Source organism: Heterocephalus glaber, unplaced genomic scaffold, assembly GCF_053883595.1.
Source record: "Heterocephalus glaber isolate CG9 unplaced genomic scaffold, H.glaber_assembly_v1.0 deba00001813, whole genome shotgun sequence".
NCBI classification, from domain to species: Eukaryota; Metazoa; Chordata; class Mammalia; order Rodentia; family Bathyergidae; genus Heterocephalus; species Heterocephalus glaber.
Window position 1 is genome coordinate 2,463,570 of NW_028258484.1, and position 19,209 is coordinate 2,482,778.

At 42.1% G+C, this 19,209-nt stretch overlaps 1 protein-coding gene across 7 annotated transcripts in view; it reads right to left on the reverse strand.

Annotated features, from left to right (window-relative positions):
• The window catches only part of Tom1l2 (target of myb1 like 2 membrane trafficking protein), a 127,926-nt gene that overhangs the window by 38,721 nt on the left and 69,996 nt on the right, over nt 1-19,209 (reverse strand). For all 7 annotated transcript variants that reach the window (XM_004868700.3, XM_004868699.3, XM_004868698.3 and 4 more), the window contains exons 3-4: nt 19,039-19,117; nt 14,848-14,997 (exon numbers count right to left, since the gene is read on the reverse strand). In XM_004868700.3, coding sequence (XP_004868757.1) covers nt 14,848-14,997; nt 19,039-19,117 — 229 coding nt within the window. The remainder of the gene's footprint in view (nt 1-14,847; nt 14,998-19,038; nt 19,118-19,209) is intronic.

The window sequence follows — 19,209 nt, forward strand, 5'->3', positions numbered from 1 at the left end:
AGCTCAGGGAAAAGCTGAAGGATGGCATTAGAGGGGGAGCAGCCTTCTTGTCTTCTCTACAAGTAGTACTTACACAAGGGCTGGGGATACAGTCAAGGGTGGAGTGCTTGCCTAGTGAGCATGGAGAGAAGGGTATCATAAGACCAGGAAAGGGAAAACTTAAGGGTGAAGGTGAAATGCAGTGGGCAGAGAAGGCTGTAATGCTTGGGGTGGGAATTAAAACAGGTGAGCTGTTAACTAAACCTGTCTTCTCTCAGCTTGTCTTTCCACCCATCTCTCACACTTGAATCAGAACAGTCCCAGAACCATGCTGCCATGCAGGTTCTGCACACTGGGCTCTGGCTCAGAGAACAGGTAGGATGGTTTTCTGGTGTTCTGAGGAGGCAAGGCTATGCGATTACATAGGCCTGATGGGTTGTCTCTTGGGGAAGTTGGGGAGGATGGGATGGCTAAGGGGCAGTGAGAAGTACAAAGCCTCAAGGAGAGGAGAGATGGAGGGTGGAGGGAGGAGGGGGAGGGACCAGCTGGATTCTGTTTACAGTTGGCTTAGAGGGCTGCTGGTCAAAAGTATGCCATTGGAAATGCTAGAACATGGCCAATTGTACACTGACAAACACTGGGACCAGTACTCCAGGAAGGGAACCAGGGATGATGGGCTTGGGGCAAGCAGACCCATGAGGACAAGATCCATCACTCATTTCCCTACATGCACAGGAAACAGTAGAAAAGATGCTTTGAGGAAAGGGGTGCTGATTAATGGTATAGTACTTCCCTAGTATGTTCAAGGCCCTGGGTTCTATACCCAGCACCACAAAAATTACAAACAGAAAAATGAAAAGCCACTTTGGAGCTGGTCCTGCTTCCAGCCCCTGAACTTGGCTACAGCCCTCCCTTCACCCTTGGTCACCTGAAAGGGTAGGTGTGGGGCTCAGGCCTGATGCTAGGAACCAGATCCATGAAACCACCTCTGCCAGGGGCCCCAGTTGGACTTCATGAGTGGTGGTGGAGTGTCTGTGTAGCCCCATCACTGTAACAACTTTTCAAGTGTTTGATTTATCTACTTATCTAGAAAGGAAAGTTGAGGGCTACACCCACCCCCAACATTCAAAAGCTGGCTCAAGTTCTTGGCTGTGCCCAGGCCCTCTATCATCTGCAAGATTTAGTTTGCCCTGTTAAACTGCTGACATCATTTAGACAAGAGAAAGAAATAAAAGGGATACAGCTAGGAAAGGAAGAAGTTAAATTATTATTTGCAGATGATGTAATCCTCTACAAAGAAGGCCCCCAAAAACTCCACCAAAAGACTCCTAGAGTTAATAATTAAATTCAGTACCACAGCAGGACACAAAGTCAACACTCAGAAACCAATAGCATTCCTGTATACCAAGAATAAATTCACCAAAAGAAAAATTAGGGAAACACCAACTTTTATAATAGTATCAAGAGAAATGAAATACTTAGGACTTAGGTATTAACCTAACCAAGGAAATGGAAGACCTCTACAATGAAAACTATAGTACTCTGAAAAAGGAGATCAAAAACGACATCAGAAAACGGAAAGACAGCTCCTATTCCTGGATAAGCAAAACCAATATAGCCAAATGGCCATACTTCCAAAATTGTTATACAGATTTGACATAATCCCAATAAAAATACCCATAGCATTTCTCACAGAACTAGAAAAAGCAATCCTGAAATTCATATGGAACTAGAAGAGACCTAGAATAGCAAAAGCAATTCTGGGCAACAAGAGGAAGGCAGGGGGCATCACATTCCCAGACTTCAAATTATATTACAAAGCGACAGTGATTAAAACAGCATGGTATTTGCAAAAAAAACCCAACAAACAAGATCTGTGGATCAGTGCAACAGAACAGAAGATGCAGAAACAACTCCAGGAACATTCAGCTACTTTATCTTTGAAAAAGCTAATGCTAAGGATTAAACTTTCACTGGAGGAAAGACAGTCTCTAACAAATGGTGCTGGGAAAACTGGCTCACCATATGCTGAAGATTAATGAATCTAGACTTCTATCTCTCACCATAAACTAAAGTAAAATCAAAATGGGTCAAAGACCTAAATATAAAAATAGAAACAATCTGCTAGAAGACAAAATAGGTAAAACTCTTGAAGACATAGGTGTAGGTAAAGACTTTCAGAATAGAACCCCAGTTATATAGTACAAGAAATAATACCACAAATCAACAAATGGGATCACAACAAATTAAAAAGCTTCTGCACAGCAAAGGAAACCACCCACAGAGACAACCTACAGAATGGTGAAAAAATTTTGTAAGCTATTCTTCAAAGGACTAATAACTAGAATATATAAAGAACTAAAAAAATTGGATCCCCCCACATTAAAAAACTCAATCAAAAAATAGGCATTTGAAGCGAATAGATACTACTCAGATGAAGAAGTACAAATGGCTGATAAAAACATGAAAAAGTGTTCAACATTGCTGGCCACCTGAGAAATGAAAATTATTCCAGAAAGAATGGCTATCATCAAGAAATCAAGGAATAAGAAATGCTAGAGAGGCTGCTAGGTGGTTAGGTTGGGGGGCTTCTTCATTGTTGGTGGCAGTGTTAACTAGTACAATCACTATGGAAATCTGTATGGAGATTCCTCAAAAAATTAAAACTAGACTGGGGCCACCCCATACTGTCCAGGGCAACTGTAATCCCATCTAGCTCTGTTCTTTTTTTTTTGGTACCGGGGATCGAACTCAGGTCCTTGCGCTTGCGAGTCAGGCAGAGGAACCACTGAGCTAAATCCCCGGCCCTAGGTCTGTTCTTATACTCTGCACATTAAAAAATCTTCAGCGTGGACCAGTTAAGTGGACAGTGAGGACCTTGGCAGCGTGGAGCGGTCTGCCCCACCCCCACCCCCCAGCGACCAGCTTAGCTGCGGGGGCGCCTGCAGCACATCTCCCCACCCCCGCCTCTGGCCACCTGGCTGTGCCGGTACCTGGTTCCATGCTACAGAGGCACAAGGGGTCATAAAGGCCATTGTCCTGAGCTCCAGAAGATAGAGTATAAGTGAACAATAGAAAGAGGGCCTCTCTCAGGCTCCTTGATGAAAATTGAAGCCCACTGGAAAAGTGAAGAGAATCTCTTCAATAAAGGCACACTGGACCACTGTACTTGGTAAGTTGGAGGGATCGTCACCTCCCATCGGGACCTGGACTATCTTCAAGGGAAGGAGAGCTGGAACCTGCAGTAGAACCTTGCAGAGTTCAACCCTGCAGGCGGACAGGGCGCTCAACTTGGAACTTCTAGCCAGAAATCTGCCTGAATCTCACAGTTCTGCTACTGGCTTGCTGAGACTCATTGACTTATATCTGCACACTGCTGCCCACATTTTCTATTGTGTCAGCAGAGACACATTCTGGAGGCCCTTGATTTTTATTTTTTATTTGTTATTTTCAAAATTATTTTTTTCAGGCCAGGGATTTAGCTCAGTGGTTCAGCTGCCTGCCCTGCAAGCACAAGGACCCAAGTTCAATCCCTGGTACCGAAAAAACAAACAAACAAAAAACTTATTTTTTTGCTCTTTTTAATTTTTTTCTACTCTTTTCAAATTTTTCTTTTTTCTCCTTTTTTTTTCTTTTCTCTTTTCTTTCTCTCTCTCACTCTATTGTTTTCTCACTGTCCCACACTGTTCTTCATCTCCCGTTTCGCTCCTGTCCTGGCCCTAATTCGGATTTCTTCTTTATTTTTCTTTTCTTCTCTTTTTCCTTCTCTTGATTGTCCTTAGTTTTAAAGGAAAGTAAATACAGTTTCTAGCCTCCCTATTGCTCTTAGGTTGTTCTGTTCTCATCTTTGTTCTTTCATTCTGTCTTTTCCTCTTGTCTTCAACAGTTTCTTAGAGTTTGCTTGATCTTCCTGTGTCCTCTGGCCTCATTGCTAACCTTCCCCTATCCTCCTACCTATCTATTCCTCCCTCCCCAACTCCTTCTAACTCCCCATCCCAATGGGAAAAGTTGCTATATTGAAGATTTTATTCACTATAAACATATGTTGGGCTGGTCCTCGATTTTGATTTAATTCACACAGTTAAAGGTGGTAGATTAATAACTACCACAAGTTGTCATTTTCTAAGCTGTGCTTGATGCTATGGTGTTGCTGTATCACTTGGGCTAAGGTGTTGTGATTGACTTAATCAGTTGTCCTTCCCGGTATAATGAAAATGGGATAGCCTCAGAGTCATTAGAAACTCAAAACCTAAAGACCAGCTATATCTGGAAGACACCTCTGAGAAGCAATCATTCCATCAAGGGTTCTAAATACAAGCAACAAAGGTACTTACAATAAGCAATTTCAAAGTATCAACCCAGGAATTGAACCAAGGACACTACCAAAAACAAAAATGAGAAGACATTTAACCAAGGCACAAACTCAGACTTGCACCCCACCAAAGGCAAATTCTGGGGAAAACAAGTTGGAAAAGTCTGATAATCAACCACTTGGACACCCTGAACTGATAGCACAGGAAGTAACAAAACAGATGAATGAGGCTCTAGAAAAATTCAAAACAGAAATAATTTCCCAGATAACTACAGAGATGGTGAGCAGAGTGAAAGACATGATTAGAGGCTCTAGAACAGAAACAGATAAAAAAATAGATGAGCTCAGAACCATGTGGGAAGCCATGAATGACCAGCATAAGAAAGAAATGGAAACCATGATCGCCCAACATAGGAAAGAAATGGAATCCATGAAACAGATTCAAACAGATATCCAGGAGATTAAAAACTCCACTGAAAGTATTCACAGCAGATTGAGTGAATGTGAAGATAGAATATCAGATATAGAAGACAGGATTGAGGTTAGTGATCATAAAAACAGAGATTTCTTAAAAATAGTAAGGGACCACGAGCAATCAATCCAGCAGCTGCTAGACAATGCAAAGAAGAATAATATAAGACTGACAGGAGTCCACGAAAAAGCAGAAGAAAGTACAAATGGCATAAAAAAACTGTTCACAGAAGTAATAGTAGAAAACTTCCCAGACAGAGGTAGAGAATTGGACATACAGATAAGTGAGGCATATAGAACTCCAACTAGCCACGATAAAAAAAAATCTACACTTAGACATATAATAGTCAAGATCCCAGATAGCCAACAGAAGAATAAAATCCTACAAGCAGTTAGAGAAAAAAAACAAATCATCTACCTACAAAGGAAAGCCCATTAGAATCAAGGCAGATTTCTCAACACAAACTCTCAAGCCAAGGAGAGCCTGGAGTGAAGTATTTCAAGCCCTAAAAGAAAATAACTTCCAACCTAGACTGTTGTATCCTGCAAAATTATCTTTCAAAATCGATGGGGAAATTAGATACTTCCATGACAGAGAACACCTGAGAAATTTCATGAACACTAAACCAGCACTCCAAACAATTCTAAACAATATCCTAGAAAAAGACAATGAAGGTCACAACTCCATGAGGCCCAACAGAGTGAGGCCACCAGGCAAGGCAAGAAACTAAAGGGAAAGTGGGAAAAATAAAAAATAAAAAGAACCAACAACAGTAAAACACCATGACAAGGATGAGTCAATATCTGTCAATTATAACCATCAATGTTAATGACCTCAATTCACCAATCAAAAGAAATAGACTGGTAGAATGGATTAAGAAGCTAAATCCAAAACTATGCTGTATACAAGAAACACATCTAACTCAAAAAGAAAAAAAGTTCTCCATGTGACAGGAACCTGGAAAAAAGCAGGGGTAGCAATCTTATTTGCAGACAAAGTAGATTTCAAACCAAAATTAATTAAGAGAGACAAAGATGGTGATTACATCCTTTTGAAGGGAATAATCCAAGAGGAAGAGATGACAATCTTAAATATATATGCACCAAATACGAATGCCCCAACTATACAAAACAAATATTAATGGACATGAAAAAGCACATAAGCACTAATACAATTGTAGTGGGGGACCTCAATATCCCATTATCACAAATAGATAGATCATCTAGACAAAAAATCAACAATGAAATGAACCAAGCTATAGAACAAATGGATTTAATAGATGTTTACAGAGTGTTTCATCCCACAAAATCAGAATATACATTCTTTTCGGCTGCACACAAGTCATTCTCCAAAATAGACCATAGGCTAGGACATGTTTAAATGTAAAAGAATTGAAGTACCCTGTATATTATCAGGCCATAGTGCAATAAAATTGGAGATCAATAGCATAAGAAACCACAAAATCCCCACAAACACATGGAAATTGAATAACACTCTCCTGAACAACCAATGGGTCACAGAGGAAATTAAAGAAGAAATTAGACAGTTTCTACAAGTAAATGATAATGCCAGTACAACATACAGGAATCTATGGAACACAATGAAAGCAGTTCTATGCGGGAATTTCATAGCAGTGAATGCCCACATTAGGAAAACAGAGAGAGCTCAAATAAACAACCTAATGCTGAACCTCAAGCTCCTAGAAAAAGAAGAGCATGACAAACCCAAAGCTCATAAAAGAGAGGAATTATAAAGAGCAGAAATCAATGCAATGGAGACTATGAGGACAATACAAAAAAAAATCAATGAGGGCCAGGGATTTAGCTCAGTGGTTCCAGAGCCTGCCTCGCAAGCACAAGGTCCTGAGTTCGATCCCCGGTACCAAAAAACAAAAACAAAAAAAATCAATGAATCAAAGAGTTGCTTTTTTGAAAGAATGAATAAAATCAATAAACCTTTAGCCAACCTTATCAAAAAAATGAAAGAAAAGGCTCAAATCCATGCAATTAAAAACAAAAAAGGTCAAGTCACAACAGATCTGGCAGAAATCCAGAGGATCATCAATACCTACTTTGAGGACCTGTACTCTAATAAAATGAAAAACACAGAAGAAATGGACAGATTCCTAGATACATACAAATTGCCAAAGTTAAATGAAGAAGATATAAAAATTCTAAACACCCCAATTACAATAAGTGAAATTGAAAACGTAATTAAAAATTTACTAACAAAGAAAAGCTCAGGTCCTGATGACTTCACTGTTGAATTCTACAAGACATTTAGAGAAGAACTATTGCCATTACTCTTTAAACTCATCAAGGAAACTGAAAGGGAAGCAATATTTCCAAATTCATACCTAGAAGCAAGTGTTACTTTAATTCAAAAACCAGGGAAAGACCCAACCCAAAAAGAGAACTCCAGGTCAATCTTCCTAATGAATATAGATGCAAAAATCCTCAACAAGATATTGGCAAACAGAATACAAAGAATCATCGAGAAGATCATACAACCTGACCAAGTCAGATTTATCCCAGGGATGCAAGGGTGGTTCAACATACATAAATCAATAAATGTAATACACTATATTAACAGAGCCAAGGACAAAAACCATATGATCATCTCAATAGATGGAGAAAAAGCATTCAACAAAATCCAACACTCATTCATGATAAAAACCCTACAGAAAATTGGAATAGAATGTCTTTATCTCAACCTGATTAAGGCTATCTATGAAAAATCAACAGCCAACATCATACTAAATGGTTAAAAACTGAAAACTTTCATGCTAAAATCAGGAACAAGACAAGGATGCCCACTATCAACACTCCTGTTCAATATAGTTCTGGAAACATTAGCCACAGCAATTAGAAAAGAGAAAGAAATAAAAGGAATAAAGATAGGAAAGGAAGAAGTTAAACTGTTATTATTCACTGATGGCACTTTACACAGAAGACCCAAAAAACTCCACCAAAAGACTTCTAGACTTGATTGACAGATTCAATAGAGTAGCTGGATACAAGGTCAACAATCAAAAAACAATAGCCTTCTTGTACACAAATAACAGACTCACTGAGAGAGAAATTAGGGAAACAATTCCTTTTACAATAGCATCCCCAAAAATGAAATATCTAGGAATCAATCTAACAAAGGAAGCAAAAGACCTCTACACTGAAAACTACAGCACTCTGAAAAAAGAGACTGAAGAAGATATAAGAAAATGGAAAGATATCCCTTGTTCCTGGGTAGGAAGAACCAATATAGTGAAAATGGCCATACTTCCAAAACTGTTATATAGATTTAATGCAATGCCGATTGAAATTCCAACAATATATTTCACAGAACTAGAGAAAACAATCCAAAAATTCATTTGGAACTAGAAGAAACCTAGAATAGCAAAAGCAATTCCAGGCAACAGAGACATGGTAGGGGGTATCACAATCCCCAACTTGAAACTATACTACAAAGCTACTGTGATAAAACAGCATGATACTGGCAAAGAAACAGACCTGAGGACCAGTGGAACAGATTAGAAGATGCCCAAACAACTCCATCATTTCTTTTTTTTTGGTACCGGGGATTGAACTCAGGTCCTTGCGCTTGCGCAGCAGGTGGAGAAACCACTGAGCTAAATCCCCAGCCCTCCGAAACAACTCCAGACACACTCAGCCATCTCATCTTCGATAAAGGAGCCAAACACCCTCACTGGAGGAAAGATAGCCTCATTAATAAATGGTGCTGGAAAAATTGGGTTTCAACTTGCCAAAGATTAAAACTAGACCTATATCTCTCACCATGCACTAAACTAAAATCAAAATGGATTAAAGCTCTAAATATTAAAATAGAAACGCTAAATCGGCTGGAATAGAGGTGAGGTAGAACTCTTGAAGACATCGGTGTAGGAAAAGACTTTATGAACAAAACCTCAGTAGCACGGGAACTAGCACAAAGAATCAACAACTGGGATCTCATCTTATTAAAAAGCTTCTGCACTGCATAACAAACCACCAACTGAGCTAAGAGACAACCTACAATATCGGAAAAAAATTGTAACAGCTGTACCTCAGAAAAGAACTACTATCTAGAATATATAAAAAACTGAAAAAAATCAGACCCCCCAAATTCAAAGACCCAATTGAAAAATGGACATCTGAAATGAACAGACATTTTTCACACAAAGAAGTAAAAGCAGCAAATAAACATATGAAAAAATGTTCAACATCACTGGTCATTTGAGATGCAGATGAAAACAACACGGAGATTCCACCTCACCCCAGAAAGAATGGCTGCTATCAAGAAATCAACAAATAACAAAGGCTGGCGGGGGTGTGGGGAGAAAGGAACCCTTCTCCATTGTTGGTGGGAGTGCAGACTGGTGCAACCACTGTGGAAATCACTATGGAGATATCTCAAAGAATCAGGACTAGAGGTCCCATTTGACCCAGCTATTCCTCTGCTAGGTATCTTCCCAAAAGAATTAAAAGAATCATACCACAATGATATACGTGCACCCATGTTTATAGCGGCACAGTTTGTAATAGCTAAAGCCTGGAAACAGCCCAAGTGCCCATCAACTGGAAACTGGATAAAGAAGATGTGTTTTTTTAATAAAATGGAGTACTACTCTGCCATAAAGAATGACAAACTAGAGACATTTATAGCTAAATGGATGCATATTGAGGCCATACTCTTAAGTGAAATAAATAGGACACACATTTGAAATACAAAGAAAAGGTCCAAAGGGGTAGGGGAAGTGGGAGGAGAAGGGGAAAGGAAAGAAGGGAAAGGAAAAATTATGAGAAAAGGAAAAAATGGAAATAAAGTCTTTGTAAATAGGGAAGAGTGGAGGGGGTGAAGGGAGGACAGGGAATGGGGAAAAAATAAGAACCAAGATACATCACGTACAGTACAAGTACCCAATGATAAATGTAAATGTATTGTATACCTAAAATGTACCAATAAAAGAATTTAAGGAAAAAAAATTAAAACTAGAAATTCCATTTGATCCAGCTATTCCCCTTCTAGGTATCTTCCTGAAAGAGTTAAAGACATCATATTACAGTGATATATACATATCCATATTTATAACAGCTTAATTCATAGTAGCTAAATCTTGGAAGCATATGTATATCCACAGACAAATGGGTAAAGAAAATGTGGTATTTATATAAAATGGAGTACTATTCTGCCATTAAGAAGGATAAACGAGTCATCTGTAGGAAAATGGATGCACTTTAAGACTGTAACGTTAAGTGAAGTAAACAAGACATACAGGCTTAAATAACACGATTTCATATATAGGAAGCCCAATATAAAAATAAAGTACAAAATAAAAGACAGACAATAGAGGGGGGGGATGTTATTGTAACTCAGAACGGACAATATATCTATACCTTGATTTCGTATAATTGTTTTATGTGCTTTTTATGTTTTTTTACCCTTTAGTCTGGCTGTTAATCTGTATTTCTGATAATTAACCTGATAAGGACTTATAAAATAAATAAAAAGAACCTGATGCTGGCAAAAAAAATTTTTAAAGGGAGGATTAGCAGAAGGGGAAAAAAAGAATTGAGACATATTATGTACATGTACCCCACAATGAATGTAATCATTATGTATTGTAAACAAGTACTAATAAAAATAAAAATAAAAAATTTTAGGGCCAGGGATTTAGCTCAGTGGTTCTGCCACCTGCCTCACAAGTGGAAGAACCTGAGTTTGATCCCTGGTACCAAAAAAAAAAAATTTTTTTGAAAGCCTGCTTCACAAGGACAGGGCCAAGACCCATCCTATCCAACTTCTTTGGCAGCTGGGCTCTATAAAGCACCAAAAATTGTCCTGAAAACTGGATAGTTTCTGGACTGGAAGAATCTGTACTGTGTTGGCATCCATGCAGTAGTTAGCAGAGCCTCTATCCACTCAGCCAGATTTATACTATAGCCTGCTATACCTACACACAGGTGGAAGCAGAGGCAAATATCTGTCACCCTCTGTCCCCACTCCAACCTTTTTTTTTTTTTTTGGTACCGGGATTCGAACTTGAGTCCTTGCGCTTGCGCAGCAGGCGGCGAAACCACTGCAAATCCCCGGCCCTCCAACCTTTTTTTGTTGTTGTTAGGATTACTTGGGGATCAAACTCTGGGCCTCTCGTATGTTACACAAGTGCTGTAGCACTGAGCCACACTCCCAGCCTTTAGTCTCCCATTCTTCCTCCCCCTCCTCTTCTTCGTCCTTCTCTTCTTTCTCCTCTTTTTCCTCCTCCTCTTCCTCCTTCTCCTTTTTTCCAGTACTGGGGACTGGATCCAGGGCCTTCACACTGAGCTACATTCTCAGCCTTTTTTTATTTTTTAAATTTTGAGATCCTGCTCGCTTGCTAATTTGCCCAGGTTGAGCTTGAACTTGTGATTCTCCTGCCTTAGCTTCTCAGAGTGCTGGGATTATAGGTGTGCATCATCACACTGACCTCTATATTCCTTCAGCCTTAACTCATGACAAGAGCAGCACTTTTTCTCCCAGGGCGAGTCATCAGACTCACTGGGGAGCTGTTCAGTTTTTAAAAGGATTGTGGTCCCTTAGTCTCTTCAGGGATTAGTTCCAGGACATCCCTGAATACCCAAATCCATGAATACTTAAATCTCTTATACAAATTGGCATAGTAGGGCTGGGGATTTAGCTCAGTGGTGCTGTGCCTGCCTGGCAAGCACAAGGTCCTGAATTCAATTCCTGGTACCAAAACAAAAACAAAAATTGGCATAGTATTTTCATATAACCTACACATATTCTCCTGTAAACACTGAATCATTTCTAGACTTAAAATTAGATATTACTTATATGACTTAATACAATGTAAAAGCTATATAAATACTCGTGTTGTATTGTTTAGGGAATAATGACAAGAAGAAATCTATGCATGTTCGGTAAAGATGCAATTTTTTCTAAATATTTTCAGTCTGAGGTTGAAAGTTGTAAGTCCCTGGATATGGAACCCTCGATTACACAGGACTTGACTGTATATTCAATGTGTAAATAAAAATTTTTTCCCAAAGTGGTTTAAAAAAGGCTGACATAATGCATAATCCTCAGATAGGCTATAATAAAGAAGACAGAAAACAAGGTATGTCAGTGAGGGTGTGAAGCAACTAAAGCTCCTGTGCGTGGATGAGAGAGAATGCTGGAGAACTAAGCTAGGGCCTGGGCATTCACCACCAACCAGCACCTTTGCTCTCAGGCATTAGACTGAAACATATGAAACTGTTAATAGTTGGCCATTTTGATCAATGAAGACAGCAGGTTTACATATTCACCTTAATACAGAGCCAATAAAAATGAACACATATGCTTGTCAAAAGTCATACTAGAGGCTCAGGGGAGCATTTTTTAAAAATAGTGACTCTAAACTGCAACCACCATGTGCCCCTCCACAGTGAGAGGAGTCAACTAACTATAGGAATTCAGCCTGGCAGCACTGTGAAGGGAAGACATTCAGTCATGTGACACCCACATGTAGCTGAGTAGACCACAGCTATGGCCACAGAGTACTTCTATGGAAGCCCACGTAGGGACAGGGCAGGAACAGGGAAATGTTTGTGTGTGGGATGCCAGGCTAGAGGTCATACTGGGGGTAGGTACTTTTGGGCCCCTGGCACATTCTACTTTGCAAAGTAGAGGCTGGTGACAGGGGTGGATTCAGTTTTGAAATTAAGTTGTACATATTTTCAAGTGTAATTTCTTGTATAGATAATTCAATAAAAAGAAAAGGCTGAGGACCTGATTATTCCTTGGTCTACCAATTATAGAAGCCACACAGTCCAGCAGCTCTGAGCACTGTTTTTTTCTTCTCTATGCCAGCTGGCCATGACAAATGTGAAGGCCCCTCGGAAACATGGCAGGGGAGGAGGACCACTCCTAGCTGCCCCGCCTGGATGACCCTACCTCAAGCCTCTCGCTTTTCTGGCCTACAGTTGCATTCAGTGTGTTCACGCTGAACAGAACCCTACAAAAGGCCAGTGCACACAGCTGCTGCTAAGCCAGGCAGGGGAAGGTCTGGGGGCCATTGTGACCCACGGTGGAGCACCAGGTGCAGCGCTAAGAGCAGGAAGGCAGAACAGGCCCCCATTAAGAAAGCAGATGCCCAGAGGAGTTCCACATAGGATGAAGTTAGAAGCAGTGCTGGAGAGAACCTGAGAATAGATGGAATGAGGGGATATAGGGATCTCAACAGAAAACTTCAAGGGCAGGGCATGGCTTATGCATGTAGGGGTACGCGCGTGCGTGTGTGTGTGTGTGTGTGTGTGTGTGTGTGTGTATGGCAGAGCTCTGGGCCTGAGCCAAAGGCTCTGTCTGCTCTCAGCAGATCGTACCCCTTAAGTTGGCCATTCTGGTCATGTGGTGAATCTACCCCAGAAAGCCTAGCCAGGCTTGGGTAAGGGCCCAGGAAGCCCTTATCCAAGAAGTCTCCTTCCAGGTCTACAGCCTCTATGGGCCTTGCAGAGAACGGACTCTGTAAGGAGTTCAGATAGGGATGCCTCATCTTTTGTTGAGAAAAAGCCACTATTTCTTTTCCTGGCAGTAATTCCTGGCAGCGAGGCAGGGAAATGGAGTCCAAAAGAAGCTGGGTGGGGGTAGAAGGGGAGGTAAGAAAGACTAGGGGAAGTGGGATGCATCTACAGGAGATGTGTATGTAAGAAAGACAGATGAAGGGAGGGAGAGGAGAAAAGGAGAGAGGGAAGGAGAGGAAAAGGGAGAGAAAGGGAGCAGAGGGAGAAAGACGAAAATTCAAGAAGTGGGCAGAATAAGAAGAGATCAGCTTAGGAGAAGCATGGAAGGGGACTCTGTTGTCACCCATACTTTTCCTCAGAGCCACAGTAAACTACATTTATCCACTTGCTAAAAAAATACTTATACACACACACTTTCCACACAAACTGTTCTAGATTCTGATCACTGATCACTGCTTCCCTGGGCTCTTAGGAACAGAGAATGAGGCAGACAATAGAAATGTTAGCAAAGCCATGCTGAAGACCATAAAAGAAGGTGAAGTCAGAGACAGAACAAAAGAGAATGTGTGTGCATCATTTAAGCTGGGTGGCCCAGGACCTCTGAGGTATACCTGAAATCATAGAGGAACTGACTACTCTAAGAGCTGGTGAGGACTCTTCAGGCATAGGCAATGGCTCCTTAGCTGACACCTCTTTGCCCCCTCAAGCCTCATGCCCAACACCCCCAAGAGCCCCTGTGCGCACTCTGTGACCACCCTGCTTCTGTCAACGGGTGACTCCCTTCTAAATAGAATGTGACAAAAAAGATAGCATGTGACTTCTGAGACGAGGTCATTCCAAGACCTAGTCCTGACATCCACATGGTCTCCTGCCAATAATCAGCCGAGAACTGAGGCTTCCCACTAACAACCACATGGGGCATGATCTTGAAAGCCCCAGTAAAGCCTTCAAATAATGCAGCCTCCGAGAGATCCCAAGTTCATATTGCCTAGCTATGCTGCTCCTGAATGCAGGCCCACAGAAACCATAAGATAATAAACATCTATTGTTTCAGGCTGCCAGGTTCAGTGGTTATTTTTTACAGAGCCATTAATAATGAAGACACCCCAAACGTGAAATATTTTTTTGATGATTCTGGGCTTTGCATATGGTCTTCTTTGTCTGCAATGCCCCTCATTCTCTGACCTTTCCACCAAGCTCCTCCTCATTCTTTGGGGTCCAAGAGAAATATCACTTTCCCAATGAAACATTTCTTAATATATCCCCACTTCTCTACCTGCCCCAGGGCTGGCCCTTGCCCTGTGACTTCACCAACCCTGAATACTGCTCTCATGTGGTCCTTCCTACTCCACAATGTCTCAGAGGCCTTTGTGGGCCAGACACCCAGAAGGCTTCTTGAAGGTTCTGTCAACTGGTTAGGGAGCTACTGCTTAGGGTTTCATTCCAGTGGGATGAGTATAAAGAAAGTATTTAAACAAATATTTAAACCCAGAAGCCTCCATATTTTCCTCCAAATGGTAGGAGAGAACAAGGACTCATCAGAGCCCCCATCTTACTCTATTCCAACCAATTGAGTGCAAGAAGCCTACCTGGATCAGAGCAAGCACTTTATCCTGCACAATGGTGGGAGGGTTGTTCTTGGGAGAGATGATTTTGACCAGAACGCTGTCAATGAAGTCTCGGTTGGCCACAAGGATGTGGAACCGGTGGCCACAGTTCTTCACACATGTTTCCAGTACCTGATGTGGGGAGAGGGGCAAGAAGTCACCACTGTGGGAAGGAGAGGAGACAGCAGGAACTGAGATGGCCCCTGAGTTTTCCCCTCACCCCACCCTGCTCTTGTTCCTAGATCATTCTCTGACACTCCAGAACCAAACCTCACCAGCATTCCCATACTCTAATTCAGCCTTTCCTCTGGGATGACAGCAGCTCCTTGCTGACTGAAAGCTCCTGTCCCTGCACAATAATCAGGCAATTAGTTGGTAATTGAAGCACTGGTTTTGCCTGAGAAGGATGCTGGTGTTTTAATGGGATCAAAATGACTGAGCAGTCCCTGAAAATTAGCATTTTAACTCCTCTCTCTGGGCCTCTGGGTATGAGGCATTAGCCAATGGGACACAGGCTCTGTCATAGGAGGAGGGTGCTGTGACAGGCTGAATTGCTTAGTGAGTTACTGGCCCTTGTGCATGAGGAAGGAAATACACACAGAAACACACACACCCCCGACATCCTTGCTTCTGCAAATAAAACTGGCAATGACAATGGATCTTCCACCCTTGACAAATGGTTTGTGGACCTCAGCTGCTACCTGGCTTTAAGATCCATGTTTGGATCAGACCCTCCCCTCCCTTGTCAGGGAAGTACACAGGCCTCAGCTGCTCAGAAAAGCTGACATAGGGGTTCTTATCAGGTAGCCAGTGTGAAATTTCCTCCCTGAATGGCCCAGTACAAGTCCCTCTGGGTCTCTATTTCCTCTTCTGGAACATAGGAACAATGAGTCTTCCCTTACTGGGTTATTGGGAAGATGAGAGGGAATATATATAAAGAAACTAGCAGTGCCCTGCACAGAATAGGTGTCCAATAAACGATAAGTATGATTATAAGATTATAATTCAGAAACCTACTATATGCACTTGAGTAAAGGAACAGCTTCTTATTCTCCCTTGGGACAGGTAAGAGGCCCCATGGTATTCGGAGGTCCAAGTGAGAGGGCCTCTCCAATCTTCCACAGAGTTCTCTGAGCCTCTTAGCTCTCTGGAACCAACCTCACCTGCCTCTTTCCAAACACCTCTCCCCACCATTGCCACAGCTGACTAGCTAAAGAATGTCTCCTTGGAAGTACATCCCCAGCAACAAAGGATATTTCTAACTGCCTTGGTTATTCTCATTTGCTCAAACTCATCTGACCACAGGTTAATTTATACCTCAGGGCTAGTTCAGACCATGGGGCTTTACCTTGACAAAGCATGCCCATGAAGAAAGGTCCAAAATTGTGACAGTGACTAAATGCTGGCTATGTGCCAGGTACTAGGAGCAATCCCTCTGAATCATATGTAATTTCATTCCAGTCTCACATATGATTAGTTCTCTTTAAGTAGATCTTATTACTCATTTTTAAAGTTAAGAAGCTTAGAAAGGGGAAGAGACTTGCTTAGGCACAAACTGTGGGATAATAGCAGAGGCAGGATAGAAACTCTAGTCAGCCTTCTCAGGATCCCTGGTCCCTCCACCTATTTGAGGGCACTGGGCCATTTCTTCCTCATCGTTTTTCTCAGCTGGTAGCCCCTTAGACAATAGGCATGATGTACTAGATTTCCTGTCCCCTTCTTTGTTCCTTAAAATAATCCTGTAAAGTACTATTCCATTTTAGAGATGAGGAAGCTAAGGCTTAAAGGTGCCATGATGCCAGGATCAGGATGTCCCACCCCTAGGAGCTCTGCACCAGCCAGAATCACTCCCTTTCCCATTGCTGCCTGAGCCTCAGGAGGTGCCACAGTCTACTCAGCTTGCCCAGGAGGACTCCAAGCTGAGCATTCTCAGGGCTTCTGAGACACTGTAGGTTTTACTCAGCCAAGGAGGTATTTCCATTTCTTAGCCTCTGCTTGTGACAAGCATTCATGTCCTCTCAGCGCCCTACAGGGGTTATTGAGAGGAAGCAGAGAGGCTCTTCCTGCCTTCAAGCAGCTTATAGGCCCTTTTCTCTGGGATTCTCTAAATCTGCCTCCTGACTCTGGCAGTATTGCTGGGCCAAGGCAAGTTGCAGGAAAGATACTTCTTTCATGAGGGGCAGGTAGGGAAGGGTAGGACAGAAGGCCAGAGGAGCAGGCTTGGGTGGAAAAACAGAAAGCAGAGGGGTAGGCCACAGGCTGGTGGCAGGGAAGTTAGAGCTCCCCTCCACTACCAGGCCTCCCTTCTTGCCTTTAGAGAGCATGTCCTTCAGTTCTAAACAGCAGATTCCAGGTCATCATGCCCCAGCTTGGCCTTGGAAATGACCTGGGCAGAACCGCATGAGCTGCAGAGCAGCCCAATGCCTATCCAAGCAGGAGACATGGGAGGTCCTTCCTGGGTTGGCAAGGGCCACTTTAGACCACCCTGCCTTTTAAAAAAGTTTCCTGGCAAATCTGACCATGTGGGGTTTAGGGCATGAAATACACAGTGGCAATTTTCTGAAAGGCAGCCAAAGCCGATGAAGTAAGTAGGGCCTCTAATCAGAAGCAGATGTTTCAAGCATAGACATGAAGGTCAAAATAGACAGTCTTTCAGGGTTTCTAACTCCTACTTTGGGTAAATATTAGCAACCTTGTGGGGACACAAATGAAACTAGGAAAGGGCCACAAGGAAGCAGAAGAACTGAGAGCAACCAATAGGTTAAGTAAAGCCATCAAAGCAGACACAAGACCATGCAAAGTGTACCAGGCAGGGTCTTAGGTACAGGGACAATAGCTCTGTGTTCCAAAGGCATCACTGGATTTGCCACAGACTGCGCTATCAGGAAAACTCAGATGATACGCATCATTCTCTGCTATAGTAAGGCAGGTAAGTGCAGATTTTCATTAAAGGCAGTTACCATGAAGCTGAGCACACATGGGGAGAAGTGTTAGACACCAGGAAAATGCCCTGACATATTACAACTCATTTCCCAGTGATGTGAGTTATTGAGAACAACTTGTTTTGGGTATTACAACTGGGTTTAATGAATATTGTGGCTCAAATTCTGATGAAAAAAATAAAAGCTTTCAACACTCTATTTTTCAACTAGCCTTTTCTCCTTTAATATTCAAATCCCGGGCTGGGGATTTAGCTCAGTGGTTCCGGTGCCTGCCTTGCAAGTGCAAGGTCCCGAGTTTGATCCCTGGGAATCAAAAAAAAAAAAAATTTCAAACCCCAATTCCCTGGCAGACAGAACTCTCCTAATAGATTTTGAGTTTTAACTTGGGTAAAAATTCCAAACAGTTTCTCTGCTTTGAAGAGAAGCATGTTATGACTGTTTTGGATAAATAACCCCACTATTTGAAACCCACATAGAAGCTGACATGCTGACGTGTTACAATTTCTATTATAAGAATTCACTGTGGCCCAGATTTTGCCACATCTGAAAAACGGTTGGCTTTCAAGACAGAAATAGTACCTGAAGTCTCTCTTTTAATTCTCTGACATCTTAAGAAGGGCAAGATCTGGTCTGTTTGTCCTGAAAGGAGTCACTTGGCTAACTTTTTCAAGAGCCTTTGCAGCTATTTTCAGCTTTTACCCGAACAAAAGATCACTTTATGATGGCAACCCACAGCTCGGTACCTTACTAGCTCTGATGGCCACACAACCTCTACATCTCCCTAAGCCTCAGTCTCTTTATCCCTATGAGGGGATAATGAAGCCCATTTTGGAAAGTGATTATAACCATCAACATCTGAAAAGCTTGGCACAGTCTGGGGCAAGAACTAGATAGGTGGGACTGAATATTTTCTTAAGGACAGAACTGACACTAAGAGTCTCAAGGCAGGCTGGCAGCAGAAAGGGGCCCCACCCCAGCCTCTGGCTCCTCTACTCTGGGCAGTGCCACCCATGTGCTAGTATGTGTACATTTACCAAACTGAAGTTTACCCCCTGCATCAGAGGAAGGCAGGAAAATCTAAGGTTGTGTGACCAGAAGGTTCTGCACAACTCTAGTGGCACTGGCCCAGAGCCATTTTCAGGGTGTATTTGGGTAGAGGGAAGGCCGAGAGTGGCACTAGGCCATGAGAATGAGGCTCTCCTGTCTCCCACCATAGGAGAGCAGCACTCACCGTCAGTGCCAGCATTACTTCCCTGTAGTTCCGGTTCCCACTGAGCCGCTTCTTCAGGGCTCGAATGGCATCCTTTGGCCTGGAGAAAGACAGACATATTAAAATCCTCATAAGTCCCACTTTGAGGCTCTAACCCACTAATCTACTACCATTTGTGTCAACTAGTATACA